The sequence below is a fragment of the Halichoeres trimaculatus genome, unplaced genomic scaffold, assembly GCF_033239565.1.
Source record: "Halichoeres trimaculatus isolate MK-OKI-2021-1 unplaced genomic scaffold, fHalTri1.1 fHalTri1_scaffold_4, whole genome shotgun sequence".
NCBI lineage: Eukaryota > Metazoa > Chordata > Actinopteri > Labriformes > Labridae > Halichoeres > Halichoeres trimaculatus.
In genome coordinates this window covers 29,361,888-29,377,863 of record NW_027437182.1, presented here as the reverse complement: position 1 = coordinate 29,377,863, position 15,976 = coordinate 29,361,888, and the positions used below count along the sequence as shown (strand labels likewise).

At 39.4% G+C, this 15,976-nt stretch overlaps 1 protein-coding gene across 1 annotated transcript in view; it reads left to right on the top strand.

The window, feature by feature from the left end:
• oca2 (oculocutaneous albinism II) overlaps nt 1-15,976 on the top strand; it is a 92,863-nt gene that overhangs the window by 9,112 nt on the left and 67,775 nt on the right. The window contains exons 3-11 of the mRNA XM_074668388.1: nt 5,745-5,840; nt 6,603-6,794; nt 6,914-6,971; nt 9,080-9,152; nt 9,608-9,768; nt 9,877-9,959; nt 10,425-10,578; nt 13,942-14,013; nt 15,237-15,302. Coding sequence (XP_074524489.1) covers nt 5,745-5,840; nt 6,603-6,794; nt 6,914-6,971; nt 9,080-9,152; nt 9,608-9,768; nt 9,877-9,959; nt 10,425-10,578; nt 13,942-14,013; nt 15,237-15,302 — 955 coding nt within the window. The remainder of the gene's footprint in view (nt 1-5,744; nt 5,841-6,602; nt 6,795-6,913; nt 6,972-9,079; nt 9,153-9,607; nt 9,769-9,876; nt 9,960-10,424; nt 10,579-13,941; nt 14,014-15,236; nt 15,303-15,976) is intronic.

Sequence of the window (15,976 nt, the reverse complement as noted above, 5' to 3'; positions counted from 1 at the left end):
TTTGGCAAACAGCAAACTCGCTCGGTCTGCCCCATTCAATGTGGTGATTTTGTAAATACTGCCATGCTGCAAAAACCGCCCTCTGGCTCTACCCCCTCCGCCCCTCTGATAGAACTGACCAATCAGAGCACAAAGGGCTGTGATGTTGCGAGGTTACTGGAGGACATTCTCCAAACGGAGCGTTTCAACGAGATCTTCAGAATGGCCTAAACTGAGGATATTGAGAACGCTATTGTGGGGCAAAGAAGGAACTAAATGACTTGTACTGAGGGCAGAAATGCTTTACAGGCATCCTAGTCTGGCATAGTGTAAAGGAGAAACAAGCATGATATGTCCCCTTTAATGTTTTTGTTCCCTTTGGGTTTCTTCAAGAACACATCTTAAAAGCCCAGTCTTCTTTTAAATCTTTGTCTGCGAGAGACATTGCTGACACAGTAGAGCTACCTTGTTGCTGAGTTTATTTCTTAACCTCACCTGGTGGCAGAGTTGGGCTCTTCCTCACCTAGTTTGAAGCCTCCTAAAACAGTTTCTGTTACACTCAATGATTGTTTTTTTTGATGATCATTAGCACCTGACACCTCTCCTACAAAACCTCTGACTTTATGCAAGTGTACCCAGAAGAATTGATGCCGGTTTAATAACAAAGTGTTGTGACACTGATCATTTGGTAAAAGGATGAAAAACAGTTATTTATTTTTGCATTTTTAAATGTGTTTGTAGTGTTTGCATTCTCTACACCTGCCTTAAACTCATGCACATTACTATTAATTTTTTAGCTTCAGCTTTTTAGCCTTGAGTCAGAGGATTAGAGGATAGATCAGAAAGTAAGGCTGCAGAATGAAACACAACCCTGTCCTCCTGAGAACTGCTGCCTCTGTGCATGAGACTCACAATTTAACCACTAGGCCACCCTGGTGATATTTTTTTTATGTCTTGAGTTACAAAAAGACTCTTTTATTCTCATCACCTTGAGAATGAAACATGACACATCAGAAATTGAGCATGAATTGAGTGAATAAAGTTTCCTTTTGTAAGGTTTGACTTCAATGAATCAGACAACAAAGACACAAGAGAAAGTAAGAATCCACTGCTATCAATCATATTAATGAATGACAGAGAAATTCAGACTCTGAAAACTCAGGGAGAGGACCAGGAGTCATAAATTAGACATATGACCATTACTCTGACAGACGGGAGCTTATTGGGCTGGAGGAAAGTTTCTAACCTGTTCACCTGCAGGATGTTGTTTCCTGTAATAGAAGTGGGGAGGGTGCACGGCTGTACTCAATACTCACACATGATTGGTTGTGACATCTCTGTGATATTTTTCTGGCTGAAAGAATGCTGCAATGGTAGTAGCTGTCAGGTTGTCGATTTTGCAGCTTTAATAGTGGAGTATGTGATTCTTCTCCAATACGCTTTTTGTCAGATTCAGGGAATTTCTCCTCACGGTCCACTAGCTGAGTGTTCTCTGTGTGTGAACTGAAAAATGATCACTGGAAAAGGAAAGAAAAAGCAGCTGGGCGCAGGCTGAAAGAGTGGATTCCTACCACAGAAAATATTATTATTGAAGAAATAGCACAGGTCCAGGTAAAATGTGCGAGGAGACACTGAAAGCTAAATATCTGTTCACAGTGATTCTCTTTCTCTGGAGGTATGTTAGGAGTTGGCCAATAAGATTAGGTGCATTGTTTTAATTTCACAGCCCACAGCCTGCTGTCTCTGCTCTGTCTGCTGATTTTCAGCTTCATTTGTCAGCTTTGGGAAAAGCTTTGAAAATCCTCTGTCAGGGGGAGACAGTTAATCTTTTTGAGAAAGATGTTTCAGAGGTGCTCAAGTATTCTGACATTCTGTAAATATCTCAAATCATCCCTCCGATGATTTTTTTCTTTTCTTTTTCTTTTCTTTTTTTTTTTAATCAGAAATGACCAGACCAGGTCAGAACCAACGTCTAGACCACAGATGCCTTGTTTCAGATTTTTTTAATGAAGAACACCCAAAGGGACCTGCTCTCTTTGGATCTGCACCAGCTGATCATGCCTTTTTGCTCAATTGCACACAACCTCCCACTCTCGAACTATGGTTGAAAGATCATCCTCATTTGCAGGATTAATATTTTATCCACACCGGAGATGTTAACGTGGGAATTACATAATGAGTTGATTGTTTTTAAAGGTGATCTGACCAGCCAAAAATGTGGTAGTTTTTTTTTCATTTTTTTACAAAGCTAGAATGACTAAAGTTCCAGATAAATAATTTATTTTGATTATATAGTAGACTTAAATCTTGATTAATTCAATGCCATCAGGACTAGGTATTTCCCATTTAAAGGATGCTGTATTTGTAATGAGCAATATTTCAATTGATCTGTCAGGCATCTATCACAGGAGAATGAGTGCTACATGGACATTTCTGATTTTCCAGACCCATGACTCCAAATAAATGATAAAGTCACTAAATTAAGAGTATGAGTGAAAATAATTAATTAATTTAGGAGCTTGCATCAAAAAAAAGTAATAATATACTAGTGTTAAATGATAACCTGCATGCCCTACTGTGGGATAAGACTGGTAATGTTTTGTTTAGAAGGCAAAAAATGAGTAGATGGAATTCTTCACAATGTAAACAAGTTCTATTTAATTGTAAATTTTTATTCCCTGTTGGCTGGTAATGCAGCAAAAAAAAAAAACAAAGAAAGTGCATCAGAGGCAAAATTTCAAATCAAGAAGCCAAGAGCACTTGTTAAAAGATAAAAATGAACAGAGATCGGCCCCTTCCCACCGATACTGATCCAGCTTTGAGGGGCACCGATACATCGATACCCGAAACCAGGATCGGTACCGGCGCATCCCTAATTGTGGCCAGTCTCCTAGCCAAAGGCATATCTACAGAAGATCTGGGTAACTTAACGGAAAAGGAAAAATATGAAATATGTTAACTCATAGAGTTGTACACAGACTGCAAACATTCTAACATCAAAACTAAACAAACAAACAAACAGAAACTTCAATGGGAAATAAAAGAGGTCTATTACCAAAACTGTGACCACAAGGTAGCATCAAGAGTAAATTTATTCTTCTTCACTTTTATAGGTCCGAACAGCAATGACAGCTCTGAATATATAAAACCTGAGAGCAGTCAGCACCTGCAGGGTGAAGACAGCAGCCCTGTTTCTAAACAGTACAGGCTTACACTGGACAAAAATCAGTGAATTACAGTGTAGTATGGTCTTCTCTTATTCTAACTCTCTTTCATCAACCCTCTGTTAAAAAAATGCCCTGCCATTACATCTCCCTTAATATCAATGACTTAAAACTAGGGATCCTCTAATCTGATTAGAAAAGTTAAAACAAGTATCCCTGACCAATGGTGGATCCATAAGTTAGATCTATTCAACACAGTTCTGTGTTTTTCTGTTTGCCACAACCAGCTCAGCAGTTTGGAGATATCACACTTGTCTAACTATGACAGAAACTTACAATAAGTGCAAGTGTTAATCCTCATTTATCCACCGTGATTCCTGTTAAGGACTGAATTTATTTAGGATAGCCATGTGAGATGCAGCATCTCGTTTTCAAGGGGTCCCAACACAAAACAGACATTTCAACACAACAATTACAATACACAACATAAAATAAAATCATATAAAACAGACAGACCATACAAACAGCTCTTCATGAGATATACACCCCTACATAACCCCCATTCCAGCTCAGCACTCAAGCATGATCATAATAAAGAAATAAGTGAATACATAAATAACAGAATAATAAGGTTGTAAGAACTATATACCACCAGAGAGAATTGACATAGAGTTGCAACAATAGATAACAAATTAATCAATAAATAAATCAATGAAACATAAAATTAATAGAATTAATAGAAAACAAATAGAAAAATAGTATTTATTTCATTTTAGATTGCATAGTCAGTAAAACCTGGAGGTGCCAAAACATAATTCTCAGTCTCATCCTCACGTTGAGGAATAGAGTGTTAGATCAATGGTGGTATCACCTTAGATCAGTGTCAGTATTGGCTGGTACCAAAGCCTGGGTATTGGTATCTGGACTAAGAAAAGTGGATCAGTCCATCTCTTTCTATAACTGTTCCTTCCCAGGTGTCAAAGTTACACCTCAACACAGACACGTCTTGATCCCAGCTGGTGTACAATGCTTCTCTCTTTTCCTTCCAATCTCCTTTATTTTTAATATCACAGATCACATAGCACAGCATTCAATTCAAAAGGCTGGTAGCATGTGAGTGTATGTCATGTTCATGTGTATTCATGTGTATGTCACTATTCAGAAGCCAACACTTACTGTCTGTGTACAAAGTAAAGTCATTTCTGTAGATCTGTCCCACATTCAGCCATAGCTTAATAAGGGCAAAAGGACGTTAGAGCAGAACTACATATCTGCCGAAGCTATAAAATGCAACCTAAGATATTTGTCTGCCTCCTTTGATACGAAAACCCACATAAATTATGACATCATATTATTAGGAGACTTTTTTTTTATTGCAGCGACAGGCACTCAAATTAAAGTGGCAGACGGAAAAGAAGGCTGTTTGAATTTCTTTCACAGACTCCTCTTGGAAGTCAGAGCATACAATCACCGAGCTGAAACGTATCTCAGGGACAGGACAGGCTCAGAGTCATTTCAGGGTAAGAGGAGGGAAGGAAACACTTGTAGACATGCAGTAAATCTCTTTATAGTTGTATAAGAGATTCCAAAGAGGATTAATGTGGCAGACTCTGCTAATGTAATCTACTCCTCTCTTCAGCACTCTCACCACAGTCATTGATTCACAGCACCCAACTGTCTGTCTCGGTAATGCCCTCCAGACGTGTAAGACAACAACAACATCAACAACAACAAGAAGTTAGGAGTTATAAATCACCGAATTATCTCCAGCACAGCACTATTACCTCGTTTTTATGCATTAATTAACCCAGAACACTCATGGAAAAATAATTACTGTAAACAAAACGGCCTGTCTTTGTGTAAATACGTGCACAGATTGTGTTAAAACACCCAACCCTTTTAACAGGCAGACGGTAGAAACCCTTCAAGATTATAAGATTAGCCGAGGGGGACCTCTAATTTTCTCAAAGATTTCCATCTCACAGTTTTGGCTCAGGGGGCTGGTATCCCATTATATAACAATCCTCATGATGTCTCTGCTGTTGTCAGAGTAATTGCTGAGATGACAGTGGGCTTGATGAAACGGTAGATTGGTGTTTTTGGTGAAGTCAAAGATAACCAGTCGTATGAATAGTGTCCCTGCGGTTATGCTTTTAGGCATTTTAAGGATCAAAATGATCAGCCAGAGATTATTGAGATCTGTGTGTGTCTATGTGTGTGTGTGCAGCTTTAAAAAACAGAGGTAGAGCCAGATACAAAGTGGGTGCATGTGTGTGTGCACAGATATGATTGTTGGTTGAGACCCAGCTGTGAGGCTCCTGACAGAGACCGCCTCCAGGAGCCTTGGGGATACAGTACAGCAGCAGGGTGACAAAAGATGCTTTAATGATCTCCTCAGGTGTCCAGTCACCAGCTGCTCACCCACCTCTCTGCCACCCATGGGTAACAAAGGGTCTGGAAGATCTCTGAAACCAGTGACTGATAGGTGTGCAGTGACAGCTGTGGGCTTTTGGGTCAGAGCACACATGCTATTGAAGGGTGAAAAAGCAGCTCTTTCATTTTCATTTTCATTTCATTTTTTTCATTTCATTTCTCTTGCAGGCACAATTTTGGCATGTTTAATATGTTCAGAGGAAAATCACCTTCATCCAGCCTTTCAGAGAGATCGCCACTGCTGAGGTTCTCTCAAGATGAGAGGTGGGTAATCCCGACGCTCAAGATTGCTCACCTGGTCTGGAGCCCCAAATTATTTAATATTCAAGACAAAAACATTACCTGATATCATAATAAAGTATAATTAAAAATGAACCATTCATTTATTATATGATTAAAAACTGTGAAAATTCCTTGAAAAGCAATGAGACATCTTTCCTTTCATTATTATTTTCGGTACAGCGTTGTTTATTAAAAAGTTTGTTGAATTATTTTTAAAGCTCTCAGTTTCCTGCCTTTGGCAACACCAGCAGCTGTAAAACAGTGATTTTAGGTGTGTTTGTGCACATCACTCCAACAGAGCTCCACACATCCAAACATTTGTGTTTTGAGGATTGGAGCAGGGATATTCAGGCCTTATTTTTTGTAAATAGAGTCAATTTAAGCAAACTTCAAAAACATGTGATCTTCACCAAAACAGTATCATAATTGTGACAACAAATTAAGTGTTTTAATATCTCATCGTTCTGTGTGACACACATTTAGAATTGTAAACACACGGCTCATCTTTGTACATCTCTACACCACCCTTCTGACATCTACTTCACTGTATGCACAACAAATGTAATGGTTGTGTGATTATTCGATGCTCGTCTTTTACAGAGACTTCGTTTTCTGCGCAGTAGCAGAAATGTTTTTCAATTTAGGAGCTTGCATCAACAGCTGGTGTCCTTAAGACCTGTTTGTTGATTTCCCTGAAGCTGTCGTCCTGTTTCCCAGTGACTGACAGGGATTATTCTTTTGCAGCATTACCTACATGACCCTACATGAACCCAGCTTTGTGGAAGGGGAAGGGGAGCCCTGGGATAACGGTCCTCTGGACCTGGAGAGGAGGTATCGTCTGGGCAGTGAGGTCAACAGCCTGTCCCTGTCCCGATCCGGCTCCTCGGACAAGGATCCTATTGACAACATCAACTTCAGGCTCACCAGTAGTATGAAGTAAGATCCTTTAACTGGTCCTGTGTGGTTGATGGTTCTAAACCTGTTTTTTCTTTTCGTGCCTACCTCTAAAATCACTAAGATCATTGACTTATGGCTTTTCTGTTTTGTCATTTCAGATGTTGTCTAAGAGTCTCCAGAATTGCCACAATCTTTACCATTCTTGTCCTCTGCAGTGTAAGTGAACAAAAACACTCTTAATGACAGACTCCATTGATATGAACGGAAATAGAAATGTGACACAGAGGGAGAAACAATCTAATAAAGGAGTAGGTTAACATTTGCGCCTTGGTGAATCACTACCAACCTGACACCCCAGACCGACAGTTTCATAAATCCACCACGGAAATATTTCACCAGTCCATCTGGGTAGAAGCTCTTTGGATTTGTTATCAGAGGCAGGACCTTCAAAAATCAGCAGCTGTTGATTGGACGACCGTTCTGATTGGCACACTCACCACAGACCAATCCACATCAAGCCACGGTATGACGTAGCTTATGTGGACCACTGCTGGGAAACAATAGACAAACAAATACAGGAACACTAGAAACAGCTGTGATAATGGCTTTAGACGACTGCTGCTGGTTTTGCAAAGTCCACTTAAGAATCAAAAGAACACCAACTAGTGCGAATGTCTGCTGATGTCACGTCAGTTCGTCACTTCCCCTGTTCCTGCAGCCCCCGCCTCTCTTCCCTGATTTGGACAGTAAGAATTTAGCCGAGTGAATTTGTTGGTCAATGGAGCCTGACAAGATGAATCTGCAGGATTTCAGAAACGTAACCAGGCAGGTCCATCTGCTTTTCAAGGTTAAATTGCTACAGCAATAATCACAAATGTACGTTATGCTTCAGAAATCAGTGAACTTGATAATTATTGTAACTAAATTAAGACTAATGTTTAAAGATACTGTTATTATTTCTCTTTGCTCCATATTTCTCAGTAAAAAAATTCACAGGCCCTGTAAGGACTTCATCAGTGATCTTGAAATAATCTCTCTTTTATATATTTGCCTGTTCATAATCCCCCACTTAAAATAAGATTATCAGCACCAAAATTTATTGTTTTTTAATAATATTTCATAGTATCCATGGATGACCCAGCTGATTCATTTACAGCCCAGAGTCCCTTTGATAATATTATATCAGCCGGCAAAGTCTAACAGAGAGAAGCCAGATTTGTCCTTTTCTCTGCTGAACAGGATTTATTTAGTAGTAATTTTTGACACTGGGGCTGGACTGTCAAAAAGAAATAGGACGTCAGAGCAGAAGAAAGCTAAAAAGGAGAGTGATAGAGCAAACTTGAGAGTCTATCAATAGAATAAAGAGTGAGGTTACATTAGCTCTGCTTGGTGAGGTTGGAGTTGGTAGATGAGCTCTGGTAGGACATAACCAGGATTCACTATCATTACCCGTTACAGACACGTCTCAGAGCACCGCGCTGTGAGGAACACTAAACAGATAGTCTGCTCACCTTCTGAACACTGAACTACAAACTGAGTTTACAAAGTTTGATTGTTGTCATGTTTCAAACAGTAGTGCCACAAAATCTTGTTGCTTTGTATCTGGTAAAAAGTTGTATTAAACAAAGAAAAGTGGAGTTAAAAAGATCTGCTCTCCATTAATTTGCTTCAAAACAAATGCACACCCAAGACACATCTTTATGACAGTGGTCGATTGTACTCATGGGAAATGGAGTCTTCAACCTGAAAAACCAGTAGCATTTTTTTTTAGTTCGGTAGAAACTACATTTTGTTCACTTAGCTTAACTGACTCATTACCTTGTACCTTACTTGTACACTTGATGAGAAAGCCAGTCAGAGATGAAAATGAGACACATTTCTCATACTTGCAGATGTAGCTTAGACTTCTTAAGGAAAACAGGGAGAAACCATCAAAGATCCTCTTGGGTGCAGTTTATCTATTCATGCTGTACAGGATGCGTCCGAAGTCCACACTCAGCAACATGTTGAAATACTGGGGAGCTCTGTCTTTGCTGCCCATGTAACAAGTGATATAATTCCTCCCTGGGCTACTCTTTTAAACTGTTTTTTGTAACTAAAGCCTTATTATTTTGAAATAAACAATGGACAAAATGCAGAGAAAAGGCTCAGCAGCCCATCAAGTTCGCACACTATCATAAGCCTTTACAAATTCCTACATGTGAGCATTGTGCTGTCACAGCATTAGATTTAAACTAGACAGACTTTGGCCCTGACCCATCATAGCTGACCCATCCAGCTTCCCTCTGAGTAAATAATATGTATTTACTTTGTTCTGCTTTCAGCTGTTCTTCAGCATGTACCCAGACCGAAACAATCCCTGGAGGATGCTGGCAGTCTCTTCAACAGAAAGTTTCTGTATCCTTCTCTTTTGCATCTCAGTAAACTGTGTTCTCAAATTCTCTGAAAAATAAACAAAATGGGGCTTTGACTAGTCCAGCAGGTCTGTTATCATCAAGGAGTGGGTCAGAGCATAATGAATGTTCATTTTACTCTGAGTATGAGGGCACACAGACCTTGTAAAGTGTCTTCAACAAGCTTTAATCAGAGTGAATGTAGTAAAGGGAGAATAGGTAAGAGCCTTCCTGACAGGTGAGTGAATAGTCACAGCTACAATATTGTAATTATTGAATCATGCTCAAGAGGAAAGGATTCTGTTGCATTTAATCAGTTGGAAAAAGTTAAAATAAAAGTCTTTGTGCTGTGTCCTGTACCAGCACAGAAATCATTTTTTAACACACTTTGTTCTTCTATCAGAGAAGTGAACAGAAAATATCAAACTGTTTTTTTCCTCAATGTTCCTGGTCGCACAGCAATGAACGTGACAGATTTCAGAGATAACGCGATGCTCAAGCTGCAGGTTGCAGGGCCTTTCACAGGAGGCGTGATCGACTTTGCCCGGCAGGAGTACATCCTGATCCAGGTGGAGCAGACTGAGCAGGCGGGGCAGCAGCGGCGGAGGCGCGTTCAGACGGTGAGGAGGGTCCACCCCATGTGATATATTTTCATTCTGTGCTGTATCATCTGTGAAGTGCTGGTTCGGCAAAAACAAACTCATTCATCTTCTGTTGTTTGTGAACAGGTGATGCATAACTGGACCATTCCTCTACACAGTGAACGGAGTGACCAGATTCTGCTAACAAAAACCTTTGCAATGCTCAGCAGGTACTCACAGCGAGGTTCAACACATCAATTTTAACTTTCACATTGTCTAGGAGCTGCAACCCTAAGGAATGTATGAACCTAATTATCACAGGGAAGTCATATTTTCTACGACACATGCTTACATGCTGCATTATCAAAGGGAATAACCTTTTTGATATATTATTTGATCACACTGGTATAGCTGGATACTGGGAAACATCTATCATTATGATACATACGAGCTCACAGGGAATACAGCTCAGCATACTGCAGTGTTGTCAGAACAGCAACAGAAAGCAGCCTTTAATTTCCCCTATCTTCACTTACATCAGGGAAAAAGTCAGAAAGCTGAAGAAAGTCTTCAACACTTTCCTCAAGAGTTTCAGCACAATAAAGCACGTTTTGTAATCTGACAACACTCTAAGCTTAAGAAAAGTGTCATGAAAAGAAAACCTGTTCATCAGTGCCATCTCCTTTCCTGCGCAGTGACCCCATCTCCATCACAGTTCAAGCCTTCCTACACGAAAACGAGGTTGTGCCGTTGTCCATGACCTACCAGTCTCTCTACGTCACTGTGGAGACACAGGTGGCCATCGCTGGAATCATCCTGGCTGGAGTTTATGTTCTCATTATCTTTGAGGTAATTTGATAAATAAAAGATGAGTCTTTGTCTAATACAGTATTCTATGTAGCTTGTATGAAGTGTTTACAACAGGTAGAACAGCAGACGAAGGTCTAAATTTTAACCCTTTAACTGCCAGGGAGAGGAATCTGAATATGAAGCGTACTTTTGTGTTTACAGTGCATCAGCCTTTCCTGGAGTTGTTTTGGCTCTTTGTTGCATGTCTCTTTCATTTGCAGTGATTGTTTTTATTGCTAAAATTTCTTCTTACTTTTAATGTGGTTTTGAATTTGCAGCACATGGGAGTGACCAATAAGTGTTTGTATAATATCCAAAAAAAACCCTTTCAACTTCTGAAAAAACAGCATGTTATATGTTTTTTTTTTGTGTATTTTGAATTTCTGTTGGTGTCACAGTTTTTTACATCACATTTTTTACCATTTTCAACCAGTTAAAGAATCAGTCCCATTTAAATTGTCAAATAGTGTAACCACAAAACTATTATGATGTAAATAATTCACCTTCCTTGAAGTTATGCCAGTGTACTGATATAAAAAGTTATTTATTATGAAATATAATTTAAAAAATATTTAAGATACTAAATTTCTGAACTTTATAAAACCAGTTTTGTTGTACTGAGCAGGTCAGGACATTGTAGATATCAAGATATTAAGATAGATTTTCTATTTTAATTTTTACAGCGTAGTGGACTGCTACAGTCATGTTCTTAGTAACTTTTTTGCGCAGTATCAGATTATTATGAGAAACATTGGTTACACACATTGACTTTTATCAGTTACAACACCTGGCCACGTTTTGCACGCATGTCCAAAGGTAGGCTAAGGGGCCTGTCATGGTCGAGGTCTTTTCGCAAAGGGCCCCAGCTTTTGTCTCTTAATGAATCAATTATAACATGAATCAAGTTCTAAATCATGTGTACATTTACATTTTCTGCAAAGGTCTCGTACCAAACCAAAGTCTATCAAGTAATGTCTCAATAAAATTTGTGGACTGTGCATAGGATACTTGTAAACAGCTAAGGCTCTGTACATTGTGCAGAAACTCAACAACTCTTACAGCTGATGTCTTTAAATGAGGTATCTTATTTTGAGGTACCTTTTTATTATGAGGTAAAAATGTGCTTCATGAACATCATTCATGAACAGCTTCCATTGCCGTAGGCTGAGTTAAACTAAACACCCAAGAGTAATTGGCCAAAAAACATTACTGACACCACCGTCTCAACCCACAGCTGGTGTCAGTTTTCAGAGAGATGTGCCATAAAAGTGTGTGTGTGTGTTGAATCAGAGCATGGAGCCAGGAGACTGGGTAAAAGTTTACACAGGGTCAGAGAGACCTCAGACACCAGCTGGAGACAGAAGCTATCCTTCTATCTGCCAGATAGACATACATTAACCCTGGGACTGTACAAGAACTTAGGACGAGATAAATGCTGAGCTACGTCAAACATTATGAAAATATTTAACAATAGCAAATAAGGAAACAATAAATAAAATTGTCCCGAATACAGGATGACGTATTTCTTGTTCCAAACCTACTGCTAAACTTTTAAATGCCATGTAAAATCATCAACTTTTATGATACTGTCATATAAATGTGTGTGACCAATCAGATGATAGACTCTGCTGATCAGTTTTGATAATTACTGACTTAAAAAAGACTCTTGTAGGAATAAGAAATTATAGCAAAAGTTATAACTAGAAATCCAAAGATACTCAGAGAGATAATTACCCTAAAGGCAGTTAATCATCGATTTTTTTTTTTTAGTTGACACTTTCTGATTTGGTGTTAATTAATGACTTTAAAGAGATGGACTGTTATTTTCCCCACACATTTGCTGTCTTATCTTTGATGTGTTGCTCGCTAGTTTCTAACTTTACAGATTCTGGTTTATATTCTAGCTCCCTTGGTAAACGTGTTATTTTCATTTTACTTCCAGTCAGTGTTTGGTTTTAATTAGACAGGCTAATCTCTCTGAGAGCAACAAGGTGTGAACCTGCTAATCTGAGCCTGCAGGGGCATCACGATGAAGTGAAAGTGAACAGTGGGCTGTGAGAGATGACACACAGTTACACTCGGCACACACTCCCATGTGTCAGCTCTGTTACTGACAGTCAGCTTGCAGAGGCTGTAATTGAAAGTGTGAGGAGCGCATACAGTGCACAGCTATTCAGACATCAGCGAGGTGTCATCAGATTTCAGCTCTGTCGCTGTATGCCTCAGTCTGCTCAGGACATTTATTTTTCTCCATTAAACTTTGGTTTAATAACTGATCTTATTTTTAATGGGCACTTCAGTGAAACATTCTCACTGAGGTCTCAAGTAGAAAATTGCTGCACAGTTTTCTGACAAAGGCTGAGGCAATTAAGGAGGATGCTTTTGTTCTCCTTCATGCGTTATTTGAAAAGATCGGACAAAAAGATGTTTCAGGAAGTCTGAAGAACATCCAGGCTTTTATTCAGCCTGAGTGACAGGAACCAGGTCAGCGCTGAGTAGCTTCACAAGGTCAGATTGCTGTTCTTCTCCCTGCTTAAGTAAACCCACTAACACATGAGTTTTACATAATGCAGACTAAGTACTGTTAGTTTTTTAGATTAAGGTAATCATCACTTTCACTGGAAGATCAGACAAGAGGCCACAGTTTCTTAATCAGAAACAGCACCTGTTCAAAGAAATGTTCATAAAATGACGTACAGCTCTTTCCTGTAGCTTGACACCATGACATGAATGTCAGAGGAGCAGCTCAGATGTCTGACTGCACATCCCTGCTCATCATGAGCCTCCGTTTTCAGGAATAAGATGCATCACACATGAAAGGAGTGATGGAGGACAACAACTCCGAACAGCACGAGAGACTAATCTGTAATATCTTCTTTTTCATTTCTTCTGTTTAATGTAGAAAATAATGACGGACCATCAAAGACTGAATTGAGGACACATCACAAAAAGACTTTAGTCTCCTTTTTTCCTGTTCCTGCTGAAAATAATTGGGTTTTTTAAAATGTCCCAAACAGTCTGAGACGCTGTGTACCAGCAATCAGACTTTAATAACGTGCCAAAAACAGCAAATACTAACACCAACAGCAAACATAGACTCAAACACATCACCTCCCCTCGAAAAATGTAAAATAAGGAATAAATGACTGAAGCACACTGTCACTGTGCATTCATCTCTTTATATTTAGTTCCTTTATGTGGCTTCAGAGGAGTTATTATCGTTACTCTTGCAGCTCTGGAGTATTTAATCAGATGCATCTGAAATGAAGATTATTTGGAAATAAAAGAGAATACAAGAGAATATTGTCACCGTCTGATTTCAAGTCATTAAATTGGGAGTAAATTATGTTACTTTACTTTCAGATTGTACATCGCACCCTGGCTGCCATGCTGGGATCTTTTGCAGCCTTGGCGGCTCTGGCTTTCATCGGTGATGTAAGTTTTCTTCCTTTTTAATTAAAATACTAAATTAATACAAGTCTGACGAGCCATATAACATGTTGAATGGATTAAAAATGGCTCTTGTGCAAGACCATTACAATTGTTTGTGAGTTCAGGGATGAAACCGCTAGCATATTAATAGAATTTCTGATGCATGTTAGCATCAAGCTAAAGTGCTTTATATCGTTTTTGGTAGATTAAGAGATAACATGTTAAATGGAATAAAAATGACTGTCTTGTGCAAGACTGTTACACTTGTTTGTGTGTTTACTGATGAAAGTTGCTATTTTGCTGGAAAAACAAAGTTTTATCGATGTATGCTACCCGCTAGCATATATCATGTAAGAGAGTTATGTATCAGTGGGCTCTCAGGGAGATCTCTTGTAGCCCCGTTTTTACCTTGTGCTTTCATAAAAGTACAAACACATGAAGTCAGAGGTATAAACACACTATTGAATTTACTTTAAAGTGTCTCGTGTCTCTTCGCCCTGGCAGACTACCTGTGTTTGTTTATATCTGGCACGCCGCGCGCGTTGACTGATACACTAAGCGGCAAGCGCCTCATAGCCAGCTGTGGCTCTGCAGCGGAGGTTGGGCCGTTTTACGACACGATTAGAACTAGAGCCTTATTTAGCGGTGTTTTTGTGTGAAAGTAACGCGCTGAAAATTCTCTAAATAAAGCGTGAATGCAGACCGATATCAGATTTTTTCGGTGGGAGTCCATTTATTTGTTTTTGGTCAAGTTAAAATTGGCCCCGTCTGATTGCAGAGGAAACCGGCAGAGGAGCAGGGAGGGGGTGTTTGGTGCGTGCGCTCTGGGCTTCTGCTGCACAAAAACACTGCTGTAGGGGTCATTTCTGCCCTAAACCTTGTGATAGGACCCAACTTGTTCCATCCCGGAGTATCATTTTAAAGTACAATTGACCCGAAACTTTAAACACCTAAGTAAGTCTTGTAGCTACCTGCAAAGCTCCAAACAAATGAAAACACGTACATTTAAAACCCTTTATACCACTTGCTAAATGGTGTTGTACCAGATACCTGGACCATTCTCTGTATATCATTAACAGAAACTTTAGGCAGCTCCAGCAAAGACCATACTCTGCCATCATAACACCGTTACAATCACTTTCTACCTCACACGCTGCACGCCAATGCGGAAGCAATCTGTGCATATAGCCTATTATATGGAGTTCTTGTCTTTGTGTCTTCCACAGCGGCCAAGTCTGGTAACCGTGGTGGAGTGGATTGACTACGAGACCCTGGCTCTTCTCTTCGGCATGGTCAGACTCTTTGTCTATTTTTCTGTGTATTTAGTTACAAACAGATCTTCCAGGTAGAAAAGTCTCCTTATTCTCACTCTCTGTATGAAATATACCTTCTGACACCTTGAGTCCACTTATATCGTTCTCTAACAGCCTTTTAAAACACTGACAGTCAAACCTGCCTCTGAGGAGAAAAGTGAAACTGACGGTATGATCTTGTCTCCATGGAAACTAGTATGACCTGTCAAGTAAGGTATAAATTAGAAGGTACCTTGACAGTTTCTTCTCAAACCCACTTTATGGCAGACAATTAACCTTCAGAAAGAAAAAATATACCTTTCCTCATTGACATAAAGGATAAGTATGATGGAGCAGTAATACCTGAATTTCATGTGGAAGCATGACCACAGATGGCAGCTTCCTTCAGAAATGACCACCTTCTTCAACAGCTGTCCCTGAGGGTGTATTCCTCGTTCTGCAGAACAGAGCAGAGGGACTTTCTGGAAGTATTAAAAACCTGTAGGCGACAGGTTTTAAACATTCTGTGAAATATATTTAAAACAGTAAAAGAAACAAAACAGATTTCACTAATTTGGATATTTTTCAAACCCCTTAAATCCAAAACATTGAGTGTTGGAAATGAGGAATGTTTTTGTTTCCTGTGAATAAATGCTTATTTATTCTAATTTGAT